Source organism: Sander lucioperca, chromosome 20 (assembly GCF_008315115.2).
Source record: "Sander lucioperca isolate FBNREF2018 chromosome 20, SLUC_FBN_1.2, whole genome shotgun sequence".
NCBI classification, from domain to species: Eukaryota; Metazoa; Chordata; class Actinopteri; order Perciformes; family Percidae; genus Sander; species Sander lucioperca.
Window position 1 is genome coordinate 23,516,758 of NC_050192.1, and position 18,749 is coordinate 23,535,506.

At 42.1% G+C, this 18,749-nt stretch overlaps 2 protein-coding genes across 5 annotated transcripts in view; one reads left to right on the forward strand and one right to left on the reverse strand.

The window, feature by feature from the left end:
* The first annotated feature begins 93 nt into the window (after positions 1-93).
* Positions 94-9,625, forward strand: LOC116054705. 3 transcript variants are annotated; one of them, XM_035996148.1, is made up of 16 exons: positions 94-434; positions 791-828; positions 938-977; positions 1,097-1,244; positions 1,682-1,814; positions 2,122-2,179; positions 2,479-2,593; positions 2,699-2,802; positions 5,880-6,007; positions 6,091-6,260; positions 6,338-6,398; positions 6,493-6,544; positions 6,813-6,840; positions 6,942-7,036; positions 7,256-7,976; positions 8,080-9,625. In XM_035996148.1, exons 2-16 carry the CDS (start codon positions 806-808, stop codon positions 8,274-8,276), a joined length of 2,073 nt encoding a protein of 690 aa, XP_035852041.1. In that variant the 5' UTR covers positions 94-434; positions 791-805; the 3' UTR covers positions 8,277-9,625. The 3 variants fall into 3 exon arrangements, with proteins under 3 accessions (XP_035852041.1, XP_035852042.1, XP_035852040.1); XM_035996149.1 differs by lacking the exon at positions 94-434 and having other exon boundaries at positions 448-828; positions 7,256-7,687; positions 7,775-7,976; XM_035996147.1 differs by lacking the exon at positions 94-434 and having other exon boundaries at positions 448-828.
* LOC116054706 (proton myo-inositol cotransporter) overlaps positions 8,542-18,749 on the reverse strand; it is a 74,953-nt gene continuing 64,745 nt past the window's right edge. For both annotated transcript variants that reach the window (XM_031306386.2, XM_031306388.2), the window contains exons 7-12: positions 17,338-17,501; positions 17,126-17,246; positions 14,397-14,522; positions 14,111-14,229; positions 13,331-13,483; positions 8,542-11,237 (exon numbers count right to left, since the gene is read on the reverse strand). In XM_031306386.2, coding sequence (XP_031162246.1) covers positions 11,011-11,237; positions 13,331-13,483; positions 14,111-14,229; positions 14,397-14,522; positions 17,126-17,246; positions 17,338-17,501 — 910 coding nt within the window. In that variant the 3' untranslated portion in view covers positions 8,542-11,010. The remainder of the gene's footprint in view (positions 11,238-13,330; positions 13,484-14,110; positions 14,230-14,396; positions 14,523-17,125; positions 17,247-17,337; positions 17,502-18,749) is intronic.

An 18,749-nucleotide genomic window follows, 5' to 3' on the forward strand; every position in this document is an offset into this window, starting at 1 on the left:
CCTGGCCTACAGTATAAGGCTGTATGAACCGTGCCGTCAAGTTTATGGCAGAGTAGATGATCTTTCTTTATGTTTTTATATATTTTTTAATATATTCGCCTGATTTATTGTAAGGAAACTAGAAAGATAGCAACACGTTACGTTACAGCCTCTCTAGCTTAATCGTTTTCATGATAATATTTTCACTCAAAGTGAAACAATACAGATATGATGGGTTATAGTCGGTTATAGTGGGACTTGCCATGCCCTCCCCATTAATGAAAAATTCTAATGACGTATGACTCTTTTTTATTTTATTAGTTTCTTTATTTATTGTAGTTTTTTCCGATAACTTGACGCTCCTCATTTCCGCCCTACGCTTTTGCGGCTTTTTTCATTGGTCGCGCCCCCCGGTGTTCCAAGACGATTGGTGGTTGCGTGATGAACGTAACAAAGTAATATTGTAGATACAGTAACGTTACTTCTACTGACATTTTCAGGGTATCTTTGTTTTTGACAAAATGATGTTATACAGTAATTTTGTAACCAGGAAAATATATTGTTGGAAGCAACACTAACCACCTTTACACAAGTGATTAAATGACTAATATTAACATTTCTAAGTGGCGCGTGAAACGATAGTGGTTGTTCCTCGCGCATCTCAACACATCTAACCAACAACTTATTTAGCTAGTAAACGTTAGATAACTACCAGTGCGACGTTACTCTGAACTTTTACGCTCACCTTAGTTTAGCTTAGATAGTTAGTTTCACACTCACTGTACTGACGTTTTAATTGCTTCTCTGATAGAGACAGCCGTTGAAAATGAATTGGGTTGGAGGTTCAAGGTAAGAGAGGAGGGGGGAATGTTTAAGTTAATAGCTGACGTGCTAATGTTAACGTTATTAACGTTAGCTACGCTCGGTAACGTTAACGTTGTAACGACTCTTACCGCAGGAACCGGTTTGTGGTGAAGAATGATGCAAAAAAGCAGAGGGTGAGACAGCAAAATTAGCTACATGTCCACGACTTTACGAGACAAAAGCTACAACGTTAGTCTTTTTTTTTTTTGAATACGTCTCGCTAAATGTTCTGGCGTTGCTCTTTTTTCCCCAGGAGTTCTTTGAAAAGAGAAAAATGCAACAGAAGTTGAAAAACTTGGGAATCGCTCTGCCAGCATCCCCTCGAGGCACTAGTTCTGGTAGCATGGACCTGATGACTTTGTTTATCGTCAACCAGATTGCTGCTAAGAAAGAAAATAAAGGTGATAAGTAACAACTGACGTTTGTAACTACAGACATATAACATTATAAGACAACGGTTATAGTTACCAAAAATTTAAACTGAAAGCTGAAAGGGAAAACATTCAGCAGTTCAGGAGAACCAGGGAGAGTTAGCCCTCCTTACAGGCTACTGTCTTTATCTCAAACAAATTAAATGTCTAAAGGCTAACAAATATAATATTCATGATGTGTTTTATAGTGAGATATCCGACTCAGAAGGTGCAGCACATTGCATATGTATATGCAAATAAAGTATTTTCCAAATAGTAAAACATTAAATAACACTATTTGGCAAATATAAATGTCCTGTGGCTAATATACATTATGTCTATCCACCAATGCCTATGTTCATCAGTCCTTCAGTGTGTCAAATTATGTAAGTAAACAATGTCTGTGTGTTTCCCTATATGTGTTTCAGATCCTCCGAAAGTGGCAGTTCTTAGCAGCCCTAAAATAGGATCCAAGCATAAGAGAAATGAGCCCCTGGTACTCCCAATGAGCCCCTGCTCCCCATCCCAGCTGTGTCTTGTTGAGGGCCAGCCTCAGTACAGGTAGAGCTGGAGTGTAGTTTGGCTGATGTGTGGTTTGTATCGTCACATTGGATTTTGTCAGCATCACTCAGGTCTACCACTAGGGAATCAAATTATCTACATTTTTTTTATCAAAGTGCTAGATACTGACTCCATAACATTGTATTCAAGTGCTGAGTCTAACCTCTGGCCTATGAATAAAAGGTTCAATTGGTGTTTCTTTTTGGCTATATACTGTAAAGACAGTAGTTTGCAGCCCAAATATGAATGAATACATTTTCCAAACGAGTACCAACAATAACTGTGCGTATTCTGTGTCAACGTCTAGTATTCAAGGAACGAGAAATAGAAAGCATGTCATTCCCCAAGGCTTCAAGTGTCAGCAGGTTAGTCACTTTCCAGCTATTCATATTGTACTTTTTTTTAAAGCATTTCTTATCTTATGAAAAGGAGAGGCACAGTGTTGCAGTGGTTAGCACTGTCACCTCACAGAAAGGTCCCTGCTGTGTGGACTTAGCATGTTTTCCCCGTGTCAGCATGTGTTTTTTTCCCGCTTCCTCTGGCTTCATCCCAAAAGACCTGCGGTTACAGATAATGGATAGAGGGGTGTTAGGGAAAATTAGCTGAACGTGAACAAATGTTAGGACCCTCTGGCTAAAAAGTCGCTTACTTTTCTGTCCTCCAGCTGTCACCAGTGCTGGAGTCAGCATTCTCAGACAACAGTGCATCTGACTACCTGCCACCCATAACCGACCCCCTCAGCCCCTTCTCCTCCAGCACATCAGCTTCCTCAGGCCAAGGTGGTGTTGTTTAGTATTTTATAGAACACACACGTATGAATTGACGTACACAATGGTAACTGTACATTTTCTAATCATATCATGAGTACATTTTATACAAATCAGTCAATTTAGGGCAACAGGTCTCCACAGGAATGTTCCCCCTGCAGAGAAGCCAGACACAGCCACAGTTACCCCCCCACTACACCTCAGGGCTGGAGCAGACCAAGGTAGTGAAAAGACAATATCATTTTTTATTTTTATTTTTAAAAAGGGATAAGATACTTTGTCTGTTACACAAGGGTTACAGAAAATTGTCTTTGACAAGGCTCCAGTCACAAAGAGACATTTACACGGACATATAAAAACAAGACATGGGGGTATGAAGGTATCAGCTGACTGTGGTGTTCATTTTGTGCTGTTCAATATGGCTATTGCAGAGGGGATGAAGGATTTCTTGTAGAGGTTTTTTTTCGGGCCAGTGGTACCTTAAAACGGCTGCCTGATGGTAATAGCTTGGAAGGAGTGATGCAGGGGGTGAGAGGGGTCCTCTGTGATCAGGTTGGCTTTCCTGACCACTGAGCGGCTGTACAGCTCAGATAGGGGGGGGGGTGGGGGGGAGCCAGTTATTTTGGCAGCGTGATTCTCTATGCGTGAGAGTCTCGTTTTGTGTTTGATGGTGAGTTGGTTGTACCAGGAAGAGATATTGAAAGTGAGAACTGATTCAACGAGGGAGCGGTAAACCAAAGTTAACACGTCCTTGCTGATCTGAAAAGTTCTGAGTTTTCTGAGCAGGTGGAGACATTGTTGTGCTTTTTTGTATGTTGTGTCTGTGTGTTGTGAAAAGGACAGGGAAGTGTCTATTTCTGTGCCCAGATACCTGAATACCTGCATTTGTTCCACTGGCTGCTAAGTGGCTAGAACAGAGGTGATGCCTTGTCTCTGCCCCCACAGCATAGCTCCTTCATTTTTCTAATGTTGAGCTCCGAGGAGAGCTCAACAAAAGTTTGGGACAGATTGTTTACAACCTGCTGGTAGCGAGTTAGAGCGTCAATGTCATCAGCATATTTAAAAAGTGCCATACCTTCACTGTTACACAACATGTTGTTGGTGTACACAGAGAAGAGGATTGGGGATAAAACACAACCTTGGGGGAGTCCAGTATTTAAAATAAGCTTGGTTGATTTAACCCTATTAAAAGACACCTGTTATGGTCTGTCCAGCAGAAAACATTTTGTCCACAGGGTCAGTGTTGGGTGAACCGGAAGATCAGAGAGGTGATGTAGAAGTTTATCAATGCGCACCATGTTAAAAGCTGAGGAAAAGTCCATGAATAAAATCCTGGTGTGTGGATGTGCTGAGCCCAGGTTTTTGGTGACAGTGTCTAAAAGTGTGAGGCTTGCATCCTCCACACCACGTCCTGCCCTGTAGGCTAACTGGAATGGGTCCAGCTTGTCTGACACCATGCCTGATAGGAGGTTACTGACCACCATCTCCATTCATTTGCACAGCACAGACGCTAGTGCCACTGGTCTGTAATCCTTTAGGGCCTTAGCAGGTGCCTTTTTGGGGATTGGAATGATGGTGGATTCCCTCCACTGGTCAGGGCCACAGCCAGAGTCCAGGAGGTGTTGGAACAGCCTGGTGAGAACGCCACTTAGCTGAGTGGAGCATTCTTTCAGCACCCTGCCTCTAAGCCTGTCAGGGCCAGAGGCCTTGTGTGGGTTGACTCTGCGCAGTGTCGAGGTCACCAGCTGCTCGTCAATAAAGAGGGGTTGGAGGTTGGAGCTGGGGGTTGGGGGGGCCCAGGTGGGTGTTGTGCTGCCCCCCACTGAAACGGGTGAAGAAGATGTTCAATTTCTCCGCAAGAGTTGGGTCTGGGCAGGCAGCCCCTGCAGGCTTGGGCATTCTGCCAATCATGATGTTCAATCCTTGCCACGCTTCCCTCGCATTCCCAGAAATTAACTTCTGCTCCATCTTGTTCTTATACACACACATTATGTCATAATTAGTTACATTTATTACACAGGCATGGGAACATTCAACTTCACATGAAGCTTCATAGGCCTTAGACTCTGCCAGACTGGTTCCTACTGTGTGTAGAATGTGCAAACTAAAAATCCCCATCATGTAACAGGCGATCGGACTTGTCAGTCCCCTTTGAAGCGGCGCGAGAGTCCCGTACATCAAATAGTAAACAACCCTGTCTATCGCTGCCAAAAGAAAGTTTAAAAAAAACAAACTATGAGGGTTAAAAAAAAAAAAAAATGAAACAAGCACTGAACTGCCCAGAAGTTTGTGTAACAACTGACCGTTTCCTGCAACGACAACTCTCTTCTTTCTCTCGTTCTCCGTGAAATAAAGCTGCCTTCAAGTGAGTCAGAAATGTCGAGATCTATAAACGATCTGACGGAAAACAATAATTATGAAATATTAAGTATACTTGTGCTACATTGGGGAGGGAGGGGGGGTTAAAGAACACAACAGGACGTCACACAAATGGGCCTGTTAGGTGGGAATGACTATTAGAACCCAAGTGCAGACAGTACTCAGAGCCAGGAGAGTAAATGATGAGGTTTATTAGAATGTACTCAAGTGTGCAAAGTCCAGATTTCCAGGGGGCAGATCCGAAGTGATCCGAGAAGGAGCGGGGGGCGCAGCAGGCTGGATCCGGGGAATGGGATTTCTGGTCTTGAGGGAGTCCGATACGGGTCCTTGGCACGAGTGGTGGCAGGAGTCAGGTCCAAACGGCAATCTGATGACACAAGAAACAGGATTAGAGGTCGGAAAAACACAGGGCCATAGCACTAACTAGCAGTTTTTGTCTGGGCTCTGACTCTGAGTGGAAGAAGAACGGAGCGTATGAAGCAGAGGTTGATTGTGGCTGACGAGAAGCAGCTGGACACCTGACTCCCGCACACCTGGCCCCAGCACTGCAATTAAGACAAACAGAGCGAGAGAACAGAACAGTGCTACACAGAGGCAGCAGGCCTGACAGGGCCATTTGGTAACACTCCCACACCGCTGTACAACTCTGCGGCAGATCGCATACTTTATTGCATGCTTTTGGTCTAAATAAGCCGTAAGGGCACGACAGTACAGACCTCATCTGTAAATCACTGCCTAATACAAACAAAACTGTAGACGTGCCAGAAGCAATATTTGATTAGTTTTTGGTCACTGACAAATAGCAACCTTTCCTTGGAGCTAACTATGAGCTCCTATGAAGGTTTGGGCATTAAAATGTGACAGTGTCTTCCCAAATATGATGCTACTTTAACATCCAATCTGATTTTATGTTTGCTAGTTTCAGCCCTTTTCCCAACCCAGAGGGATGACAGACTGTACCCCCTGGTCCCGTGGATCAAACCCAGCCCCCTACCAACTGGAGACACCCACAGCAGCCCAAGTACTGTTCAGAAGTCCCGAGCCAGAGTGAGAACCACGCTAGAACGTGATGGATTATGTTCTCTCTGTCATTTTGTAAGAACTCAAAAACAGAACGTGTGTTATCACAGTAACACAGAGGCCCACAGGGACCAAGCAAGACATGAGGTCACCTTCTGTCTCAACCAACCCGAGGACAAGGAGCCCATGTTGGACTTCACTCTTAACCAATCAGAAGCTGAGCAGCAGTTTGAGGGGGATGTCTTTAGGGGCTTCAGTACTGAAGAATGTGAAAGAGAAGGTAAAGACAACTTGAAACCTTTTACATCAGCCACAGTGACTTTCCTGTTGAGGTTAACGTCAGATTTGATTTTTCAGCTGGTCATTTTGGGAGAGGAAACTCCAAGATATATCTCAAAGATGAAACACCAGCACCACAGTAGGTGTTTACACACGGAATATAATGGAACACTTTTATCATTGATTTGGAATATGGTTTTGTTTTTACGTTGTTGCTTTTTCTTCACTGTCAGAACTGTCCCTGACCCACAGTGCATGGTAGTGGAGGGAAGCGACCACATACATGTGAGTGTGTAAAGTTAGCCTTGTATTGCCACCAGGTGGTAGAGTTTGTAACTGCTATGTAACCAACATTGATTAAAAAAAAACAAAAAAAAACAATAGAAAATCTGATAGACTTTTAAGACAATCTAACCTGAGTCATCCAGAGCTGTTGTATAGAGCTTCTAACAGTATTTGTCAATTCATCCTGATAGAGGTATATATGAGGGTACCGTGCACTTTGGATGTGGGGAAGTTGCAGTTTTACATGTTAATTCTGTGTTATTCACAGCTCTCCAACTGCACTGACATGCACTTTTGTAAGTTTCTTAAGCATCTCCAATTAAGCTTCCCATTTATTGTGTATATGCCTGAGAGAAGACAATACATTGAATAGATGGTTTTTTTTCCACTCCCGCAGCATGTCTTGAACACAACAATGGTCCCATGAATGACTGCGAATACTCGCCAAGTTACTCTTGTAGCGGAGGTTACCGCAGTTCAGACTCAAATGATGTAAGTGACTGCAGAATCACCTCAGAATAAAAAACACACACACACACACACACACACACACACACACACACACGTGCAATACTAGCAGACAAACAATCCTCCAATCAACCCCTGCCAGCAATAGGAATCATTAATTTCTAAATTTCACAACACCACCCGTCTAACCACTGTTCTCTTTAGCAGTATCTGTTGGGTCTCACTTTTCTAACTGTATTTTAGGATGAAGAATGCTGTCAGCCATGTCTCCAGGCTGCCTCTTCCTACATGGACCAAGCCTGTTATGCAGATAGCCTAAACCCAAACCAGGGGACACAACACACACAGGGGAATCCAAAACAAAGGCACACCAAGCCCAGGCCTCCCACCCCGCTCCTGAAACCCAAAATGAACTCCAGAGACAATCAGAAAGTTATGGAGAACGTATCTTTCCAAGTTAAAGCCCTAGAAAGTAATAGCCGACAGACGGGAAGCAACACAGCTCAGTACGCCTCTCCTCAAGCTCTGGCTCAAACTCCGAGCTCAGAGCTGTGCAAATGCAAGAGAACGTCCAATGAAACTCGAGATGCTGGAACTCAAACTGTCGACGGCCCCACAGCTGAGACACGTCACACCTCGACTCAGTGCAGCTTCGTTGCGGACGGTGCAACCGAAGCCACTGGGTTTAACTTGAGCCGACCACCTGTTGATGTGTCAGTACAGCATCCAGCCACAGGGAGGCGCACCGATACTGCCGCTGAGCCAAGCACACGCACTCCTTTGTCAGGCGAGGCCTGGAGTGGAGAGAAGCACACGCCCTGGACCAAGAAGAAATCCACAGCTGGTTTCCTACCAGGCAGCAGCATTATGAACAAATGCACTGCCAACAACAGTGATGGCAAAGTGATCCTACAGAGACCCAGAAACCCCTTTCCAGATGCTCCGAGCATGACTGACGTCGGAGGTATAATGCGAAAGTAAAAAGATTGCAAATCCCACTGGCATACACAGAAATAAACATGGGTATTTTGTTGAATATGGATGTTTTCTGCTCGTTTCGGATTTAGGTAAGGAGAATAGAGAGGGCAGAGATGAGAGAGGGCCACAGGAAAATGGCCGTCTGGTGAAAGACCTCTCAAGTGAAGTGAGGGAGGAGGTCACATCTGCCACCAGAGCTAACAGACTCTCAGAAGAGGGCCAGACACTTCAGGAAATAGCTGATATTTTGCTCATGCTCAAACAGAGGAAAGAAGTAGGGAAGTAAAGTAACGTAGATGGATGAAGCAGCAGGAAAAAAAAAAAACATGCCTGTTCTGTGCATGTTTTTATTTTTATTTTTTTATTTAAAGCATTATTTAATAGTTTGTTTTTGGCATATAAACCACATCAGTTACTTAAAGTGTTCGTAGTGTAGCGTTGTAAGAGACAGTGAAATAAAGCTCCAAAGCGTTACTCTGATTCATAAGTTTATTTCTTTCCCCGTATACATATTCTAGTGTTAAGATTTCATGAAGATATTTATTTTTGTATAGAATATAAACTCTAGCCAAACAAATACAGCTTGAACAATAATCAATTATACTATACAGCACTCTTTTTTTTTTTTTTTTTTTTTATTGGTATTTTTTGTGGTTCCTCGTAAACTGTAGAAACACATAGAAAAGAATTGCGACCATTTCACCAGAAGAACACATTAAATGCCCCCGCCGTAGTGGTAGAGGACACTGTTAACACAACTGGATGTCAACAGCTGAAACAATCACGCTAAATATTTGGTCAACACAAGTTTAATTACACACTCTGTGTTATGGAGCTTCATCTGTGTGCGTTTTAACTGTAATAATACTTTCAGTACAAAACTAGTTTGTGTGTTGTTTTTTTAAGACATCCTGGACCAGATGAAAATCTAAGATAAAATAATACCCTCACATTTTGAATTATAGTCAGCCATCTTTCGCCACCTTTAAACTGTAAGCCATTAGTCTTGTCATTTATGAAAATAAGATGGCACTAATTCCTGTTATACTGATTAATCATTTTCATAAGCATTCTTATGTAAAGGTGACACCTTGACAATACCAAACATATCACAATACTTGCAGATACTTCATTCAACTTGACTGTCACTGAAAATGTCATTACATTGTGCCATGGTATTTGATAAACAGCTTCTTATTTGAAAAGTTTATTAAAAAGAGGTATTATATTTTATTAAATGATGATAGGTTAGGACCCACGTGTCAGAAATGATGGACTGTCCTTTACCCGTTCATTGGATACATCGACAGCGCAGCCTGTTCATTCACCTGTTTGGTTTCGTTACACGACGTTACTCCGTAGTCTACTTTCAAACACTTTTTTGCTACACAGATATTACACGTGTGCATTTGACTAACAAGGTGTAACCTCACACAATTTTACAATTTTTTACAAAACAACATTGGCAAATTACGGTAAAGCCTACTCCTCGACTTTTGACACGAGAACTACATAGATGATATGCTCTGCTATTTGTACATAAGGCTATGGAGGAAGACCCAAATCAAATACATGAAATGATAGTAAAAAAATAACATTCCATCACAGGTGAAATGCAAATATGTACATGTCAAATAAAAATAAAAAGCTATGTTGACTTAATTAACGTGATATACAGTCAAACATCCACTTCAGGGATTTGGACTTAAAAACGGCCATAAGGGACCTTCACAATACACAGGCACTAATATGATCATGTTTAGGCTAGAATTAAATACTTCAAATACAAGTCTCAATCATAAAACCATGGTTTTAGGTAGTGGACATTACACGTTTAATACCCAGGTTTATAACATGGGCTCATATTGTAGGTTTTGGCAACCTAGTAACAGAGTAACATGAGGCTGTACTCGCCATAGTATAATTGAATGTTAAAAACTGCTATTTTTAGAGGCAGGTAAGCAAAATAATTGCAGGTCTGAAACTTAAAAAAACAACAACATAGATAGTCTATGTTGTTGTTTTTTTAAGTTTCAGGCTAAAGCAATTAGTACTTTGTGGCAACACATATTTAAATAAATACATTAATAAATATAAACTATAGCAACAGAACTTGTATTCCTTTCAGTGCTACTAGATTGGTGAGTGGTTTTGTTTAGGCACTAACTGACAATACACGTTTCCTAAACTTAAACAATAAATACTGTACATCTCTGGTGTTTGCTTTTCATAAAAAGACATCAGAACCACAAACGAAGACTGTCATCAGATGAGGAACTGACATTAGTGTGCTATGCTACAAGCTTAAACAACATGTAACTGAGATGTGTTTCATGTAGAAAGGCATAATGGTACCACAGATTGACAATAAGTCACAACTGCTGTCATGTCAACAAAGGTTTTGTGGACGCACAAACCTGGTTTTCAAGACCAACTTTACTGTATCTTTAAATGGAAACCTATTCTGACACAATGCTGTAGGATGGCTGGATCATTATACTTTTTATACTGTACGTTGTAAATAAATCATAAAATATATTTAGTCAACAAAATATTAGGAACATATTACTGATACTGAGCTGGGGCCTCTTTTGTAAGGTACATCATGATCGGTGGACTTCATGAGAGAGGAAATGCCCCTTGTATTTTGTACATGCAGTGTGTGTTTCCTGTCCAAGTGTGTGGAAAAGGCAATGTTTTAGCCTTTCGTAATTGAGATATTTGTGGCGCATGGTTGAAGATTCAGCGGTCTACTAAAGCAGGTTTGACCCCAGATTTGGCATCAGTTCACCCTCAATTCAGAGAATAGGCTGACATGTCCTTGACTTGTCGTCGATTTTGGATTCCTGAATTGGAAGTGAACCTCGCTCAACTTCTGATACAAGCAAACTGTGATTCTGAACCTCGTAGCGAGGGTAACCAGTGGCTCCTCGGCTCACACGCACACAAAAAAAAAAAGAAAAATATCACACGACACTCTGCATGTTTCAGTAATCACAGAAGCTAACGAAAAACACTCTCTAGTCCACGTCAGATGCGTCGTTGTCCGATAGATGGTAGTTTGAACCTTTGACTCGGATGTATTCGACCTGCCGTCCCTCGTCCGAATCGGAGGCGCCGCAGGAACAGAGCTGGTTTTCGAACAGCGCTTCGATCTCCTCCAGACGCCGGGCTTTGGTCTCCGGCAGGCAGCCGTAGATGAAGAAGAAACCCAGCAAAGCCATGCTGGAGTAGAGGAAGAAAGCTCCTGGGAAGGCGAAACAAAAGAACACACTGTCACCGAGGACAGCCACCCACAAACACACTGCCTCCCCTTTGGAGAGCTTTTTATAAGTACGTTTGTTCTCATTCATCTACAGGAAGAGAAACACTGGGGGTGACAGTGGATCAGCTAATATTGGATGTTGACTGCCCACAAACCTCTTATGGAGATAGTGTGTGTGTGTGTGTGTGTGTGTGTGTGTGTGTGTGTGTGTGTGTTTGTGCACTGACAAATGAAAATCTTTTAACAGATTGAAATATTACTTTCAGGCTGCTGGTCACCATACAATAACTTAAATAGTTGAAGTAACATTCCCCTGTCAAGATGGCATTACTACACTAACACACACACACGTTTGTTTCACTATCTTTGTGGGGACATGTCATTGACATAATGCATTCCCTAGCCCCTTATCATAACCTTAACCATCACAACTAAATGCCTAACCTTAACCCTTACCCTCACCCTAACCATAACCTAATTCTAACCCTAATCCTAAAGCCAAGTCTTAACCCTCAAACAGCCCTTTAACCTTGTGGGGTCCAGCATTTTGGGCCCCACATGGCTGTGCAGACCCCACAAGTATACTGTATTCCCCGGTTTTTGGACCCCACGAATATAGTAACACAAGCACACACACACACACACACACACACACACACACACACACACCTAGAAACAACTTTTCATACAGAGACACGGTGACAGAGGTTTAATGAGATTTCCTGACAACTGCAATCTCTATTTTCTCTTTGTCATATTGTTTTCTTTCTTTTTTTTCAGCTTTGACACTGTTTTTTTGTTCTCGGCGAACTATTCTTATAAACCCAGAAGAATGGATGAACGACTCAAATGGATCATTAACCCGCTGCATCTCAGGATGCCTCCACAACCACCGCTGATGGATCGACCACCAGCTCCACCAAAGGTCACTTCCTTCCTGTCTGAGGAGATCCCTGCTGTTGAATCACGCTGACTGAAGACGTATGGAAGAAGAAAGGTTGGAAACACATCGGGGTGTCAATCAGCTGCTACCTCCTTGCTGGGTTTGACGTATGGTAAGGATGTATGTTAGGCATGTTACACAAGAGCTGCTGAGAGGTTTGCATAAAGATTGATATAATTGGACGAGGACTAGTCTATATCGCAGACGTTTCACTTCCGGGCTTGTTCAGGCGCCGCCACAAATTCCGGATCTTTGTGTTGGCGTTCTAAACTCTGGTGGATTTCTGAGGACTATGGTTAACTACTCCTCAGATCTCTGCAGGGTAAATCCAGACAGCTAGCTAGACTATCTGTCTTATCTGAGGTTTCTGTTGCACGACTAAAACAACTTTTGAACGTACACATGTTCCACCAAAACAAGTTCCTTCCCGAGGCTATTTTGCAGCGGCACCGGGGCTCCGTCCGGTGCTTAGCACCGCCCAAGACGATTGTGATTGGATTAAAGCAGTGGTTCTCAAACTTTTTTCAATAATATACCCCCTTTGAAATATTTTTTACAGCCAAGTACCCCCTGAACAGCGCAAAACATAAAAAAAGGCTACATTAAGAGGTACAACGCTGTGCCTGTTTAGGCTTAACAACAACCTTGTAACTGAAAAACACTTAAATGCTAGCCTACATTTCCAATGTTTAGCATCCAACACTAAATTCATTCGATATTATAGTATAATTATTTTAGGAATCATGCAAAAATCTCATGTCCGCTCCAAATTGTACCAATGTACTCCAAAGTACCCCAAAGGGTACTAGTACCCCCATTTGAGAAACACTGGTTTAAAGAAATGCCAATAAACCAGAGCACGTTTTTCTCCCAGAACGGTGTGTGGACTAGCCAGACCCTCCTCCACAGCGCTGTGGAGGAGGGTCTGGCTATGCGAGACTAGATGACGACTGACAGCATTCATGGCTGGTAGTGATTGTTCCTGACAGGACTGATGTCTGGATTTAAAAAAAAAGAAAAAGAAAATCATGATAGAGTTTCCCTACTTTGTCTCCCTCTCCTTCCACAAAAAAAGAACGAATAAAAGCTCTAGTAATTGGTTGTTCAAAAATTCTGCAGCCCAGAAACTGACCATAGTAGGTGAAGTACTGAGCCAGGTGGAGGAAGGTGAGAGACACCAGGACGTTGAAGGTCCAGTTGACTCCGGCTGCGCAGGCGTTCCCGGTGCTCCTCGCCCACAGAGGGTAGATCTCTGAGTTGATGGTCCACGGCATCGGACCCATCCCTGAGACAGAGAGACAAGAGACACGCCTCGTGGGATTACTTTATGAGAGGATGGAGACGACTTTAAAAACCGGAGGCTCAGTGGAGAGGTGGAGTACGTCATCTATGACAACTTTGTGTGATTGTGTGAGATGATTGAAATGGAGCGCTGTTGTTTCCCGCGTCAAGAAAAAACCTCCAATCTCAACTTGCATCGTAGCTTTAAGGTAAATTGCAACTAAAATACAGCTGAAAAGGGGAATCAATGAATCAATTAGTTGTCAAATACAAAATTAATTGGCAACAATTTTGATAATCGATTTATCGGTTTCAAAGATTTCTCTGATTCCAGCTTCTTTAATGTGAATATTTTCTAGTTGCTTCACTCCTCTGTGACAGCAAGCTGAATATCTTTGAGTTGTGGACAAAACGAGACATTTGAGGACAGTGATATGACATTTTATAGACCAAACAACTAATCAACTAAACGAGAAAACAATCGAGAGATTAATCGGCAATGAAAATAATGGTTAGTTGCAGCCTTAAATTTAACATAGCAATGTGAAGAATAAAAAAATGGATCTTAGATTTCCAAAGACTATTAATAGTGTATTATAGGATAAAAGTGACAGTGAAATGACAAGTGTACCTGGAGCGAAAGCAGCCAGGTAGCAGACCAGACCCAGTAGAACCAGCCAGGAGTAGGAGGTGGGACAGTAGTTGTAGGCCCAGTAGGTCTCATCTCTCATCAGGCTGGAGTTGGAGCATCTGGAAGAAGGTTGGGCACACCCATTGGCTTTTGTTAATCACTCCTGACACTGGATCTCAATTCAGTGTGACATGTGTAAAAATGTCTAAATATAGAGTTGCTGCTACATCTATGTCTGCTTCATCCTAACACATGGACAGCCTCAACGCAGCATCCTGTGACTCACCTGCCCCATGCTGCTTGCTCGGTGGAGGCCTTATTGACCGGCACACAGGAGGAGGCGAGGAGCGCTGAGCTGTTCTCACGGTAACAGAAACCACATCCAGGGTCCAGCATGCATGGCTCACACAGCCTGCAAGGCAAAACAAGCAGACTGTAGCTGTAATGTCCCTGAACACAATCCATCATCCTGCACGGGGTTAGCTCTTGAAGTCACATTCCTTTACTTTTCCAAAAAAATATTTTACACAGTATTGAGTTGCACTACAACTCTAAAAATACACATGTCCGCCTACTACTTCAACAAGATGGGACTATAACAGAAAACAGCATCCCACCCCCTCTAATTGAGACTCTAATTGAGATTTGCCTCATTACCCGAATTAAATTAATGTATGGACTGTTCCCCAGATGCAGGAAGCGATACATCAAAATTAAGAGCAAAATACAAACAAATGTTGCATTCACCATCATTACATCTTTATCCCGTCATATCTCACTGTTATGTCTTGTACCATAGTCATTTATGTGGTAAGTAGTCCACATTTAAGAGGCTTTTTCCACAAGGGAACATTGCAGTTCCATCAGGTTTGTTGTTGTTGTCGTCGTTGTTGTTGTTGTGATCCTGATGGGAGTGCATGAAATGTGTGTTTTGTTTCGGAGGTCTATTTTTGCCGGCTGCAGCCTCCCTGTGTGCAGGGCACCTTGCTCTAATTTCACACTGAGGTCAACTAGACCAAAATAAATCCGTGGATTAGTTCCTGAGGGAAGCTGAGGAGAGACATGCAACAGCTTAGCTTCAGATTCAAATCATGCAGTTGAAAATGTGTAAAATGTTGGTCTTTTAATAAATATAATAAATGATGTTATGTATTAGCAAAGCGTACTACATAGCAAGTATATACTAGCTCTACACTACAATACAAGAACAACGCTTCTTCTTTACTTTCACGTCTTCTACATCTACATGGGTCCTGACTGGTGATGACTATTACCTGGATTTAGCCTCGATCTTTTAGTACAATATCATGTATGTATCCATCAATTGCCTGTTTAAGATCCCTTGTAGCACCCAATAATGAAATCATTTCCTGAAAATGTAATACATTTGCACTTTACCTGATGGAAAATGTGATAAAACCCAATAATGTAATAACAATAATATAATAAAATGTCCTGACTGATAATGTAATACCTTTCAGGTGGGTCATTTGTTTTCCAAACTGACGCATAATGTCACATTGTAAAAAACGTATGCTTTTTTTCCCTCTGAAATGTAAAGCGTGCAAGTATGCAACGTTTATGATACTGTTAGTGTGATGTCAGCCTACTGAAAACACTAACATCTGACACTGATGTCATGTTTGTAAATGTAAACTCTCAGCTTTATGTCATTTGTCACACATCTTTGTTAAATACTCGATTCCAATTGGTCATTTACAGCGTCGCCAAAGACCTATCGTTTCAAAAGAAATTCTCAAAGAATTTTGAGAGGACAAACGATAGCACTGTAAACTCTGTATGTGCCGTGCGAGAATGGAAACGTTTGACAGGCATAGCAACAGTAACTGAAGGGGCATAGGGAATGTACACTTATTCATTTATAGGTACCATATCCAAGAGATTGCATAATTTCCCAGGCAAGTAACCTATAGTAAAACCCCATCGGAGACACCTTAAGAGTACAGTCCGAGTGTGAGAGGCCTGCGGTGGCTCTGGGGCTCCTACGATGCTGCCGTGGTCAGCGAGGGGATGTGTGGGCTCGTATGGAGTAAAGTGAACTCAATGAAGCCACTACAGTGTGGTAAAAGCACTCATCTCTTCAAATTACTTCTGTGTTTGTGTGTGTTATAGTGTGTGGGTGCTGGACAGAGAGTCCATTAGGCGTTGTTTGTTGTTATGATGAAAGGCCGTCGTTACACATGAGTTTCATCTTGTGTCTGTGTAAGTGAGAGTAAATTTGGGACATAGAGGCATCTGATGTGTTGTTCTAGGTGTGTGTGTGTGTGTGTGTCTGTGCCCTTTGTTGCTAATGCCAAACTGTACTGTAGCGGATTCAGTCCTAAGGTTTGGGAGATGATACAAATCATATACACCAATATTTACTGTTTGATCCTGTGATTAATAAATCAGTCATTTTTCAATTTAAAATCGAAATCGTGACACCCCAAGTAATGTATGTGTGAAAACTTGCAATAGCTTCACCACAGATATCATTTTGGAATCGTTTTAAGCTCTCCACCACTGAGTGGGCTCTCCTGCACTCTGGATTGATATTCTGACACTGCAAAGTATTGAGTGCTTTTACAAAGAGCAGAGGTACTCCACGGTGAATAGCGGTCTTGCCATAACTCTCTGTTTTCATCTATACCTGTGCATAATGTGACAAAATGTGAATAATGACACCTAATATCAGCCTCAGTGAAGAGGGGAATAAAACAGCAGAGTAATGCTCTGTTTTCCTTTATATCTTTGAGATGGCAATTAGCAGAGGGAGTAATTTCAGGGCTTAAACCAATATATTTCAGGTCCTGAGATGTTTTTATTTGGATTGTAACATCAGGATATGTGCAGAAACTTTTTTTGCTTGGTGTTTGTAATAAAGGTAGATGATAAGTGTTGCTTGTTCCATAGCAGAGGAGCCAGCTTCATAAGCCAGTTTTCCAGCAGAAGTGGGTCCATTGTAGCTTAATGAATGCTACCTGGAACCAAAGTGAACTCTGAGTATGTACTCACTGGTATTTGGAGCAGGTAGAGTTGGCCATTGATGGGTCTAACGGGTGGAAGGTGACAGGAGGACTGTGCTGGGCAGACATCAGAAAACCGATGGCCAGCAGACTCAAACTCAAACATGTACCTATCGGGAAAATGATACACGTAGCATGCGAGCGTGACTGTTAGAATCTGTAGCCATCTCTATGTGATGTGGACATGTTTGAGTGACGTACCTATGATACTGCCCAAGGTGAGCTTCCTGCGCCCCACTCTCTCCACCAGCCACACTCCCAGCAGGGTGAACAGGAAGTTGGTGAGGGTGGTGAGTCCAGCCAGCCAGATCGCCAGCCTGTCGTCCCGCACTCCTGACATCTGCAGGATGGTGGCGCTGTAGTACCTGTGGGACACAAAGACAGAAAGAAAAATTATGAGTTAATGTCAACAAAAAAACAACGTGTCCAATTTAACAGTGGAAATTTGTCATTTTTTTTATACCAGATAAAGAGTAGCTAAACTAAAGGATCATTCAAACTTATTTTTTGGAGTTTTTGGACTTTCTGTCCTGTCAGTTATGATAACACTGTATTTACTAAAGTTAATGCTTAGATGTGGGAAAATGGCAATTTAATCCAATGGAGGTAACAAATACGCTAGCCGGATTATTTAAAAGGAGTAGTTCAACTGCTACTACTTTTGGAAAATAACGCTTATTCACTCTCTTGGCAAGAGTTAAATGAGAAGAGTTGGCACCTGTAAAACCCATTAATATCTTGTTTGTTTAATTTGTACAAAAAGCGAAGTCTAAAAATGACCACAAGACAATGTACCCTCTTGCCCAGCAGAGACTACACAAAGTTAATACTCCTGGCCAAGAAATAGCACAGCACATAACCCTTCTAAAACAGCACATTGTTTTTACACCTCAGGTTTTTGCTGTTTCCCTGTGATTCCAGTCTTTATGCTAAGCTAAGCTAACTGGCTGCAGCTTCACATACAGACATGAGAGTGGTGTCGATCTTCTCATCAAACTTGCAGCCAAAAACAAATGAGAGTATTTCCCAAAATGTTGACTAATACATATCTTTGCAGTAATAATACATGTCTCAAAACAATAAATGTGACATTATTTATTGTTTGAGACAAGTCAACAAACCAACCATAACCTCTCTTCTTGAGAGCCAAACACTCATCAACCAATCACAGCCTCTCTGCGTTGAGTACCAGCCACACATCGGCAGACAGTTAGCGATCAGCTATAAATAGTCTCTCCCCTCATTAGCCACTTTCAATCACTCCACCTCTCTTTTCCCCTCTCTCTCACTCTGTTCTCATACGGTGTAATTATACTTGCAATTCTGGCACCATGTGTCTCCATGTAGGCAGATTACATCCAATCATCATCAACACGGCTCTAAACAGGCTGCAGTCAACAATACAGACACCTGCATGGGGTCCATTTCCCACTTCAATTATGATATCGTGTAACTACGATAGAGGGACAAAAACACAGACACAAGTACACATGATAGGCGCTCAAACACATACACCTGCAAGGACTCTATTCAGGGTGCCATTTTTGAAATGATGTGCTGGAAACACATAGAGTAAAGCGGTAGAGAATGCAAATACAAAGAAGGAAGAGAAA

Bases quoted from the DNA above. Each gene is read 5' to 3' on its own strand.
- LOC116054705 (XM_035996148.1), top strand. From the start codon at position 806: ATGAATTGGGTTGGAGGTTCAAG. The intron at 2,803-5,879 runs GTAGTGAAAAGA...TATGTTTGCTAG, and splicing joins CAGGGCTGGAGCAGACCAAG to TTTCAGCCCTTTTCCCAACC. The intron at 6,399-6,492 runs GTAGGTGTTTAC...CTTCACTGTCAG, and splicing joins GATGAAACACCAGCACCACA to AACTGTCCCTGACCCACAGT.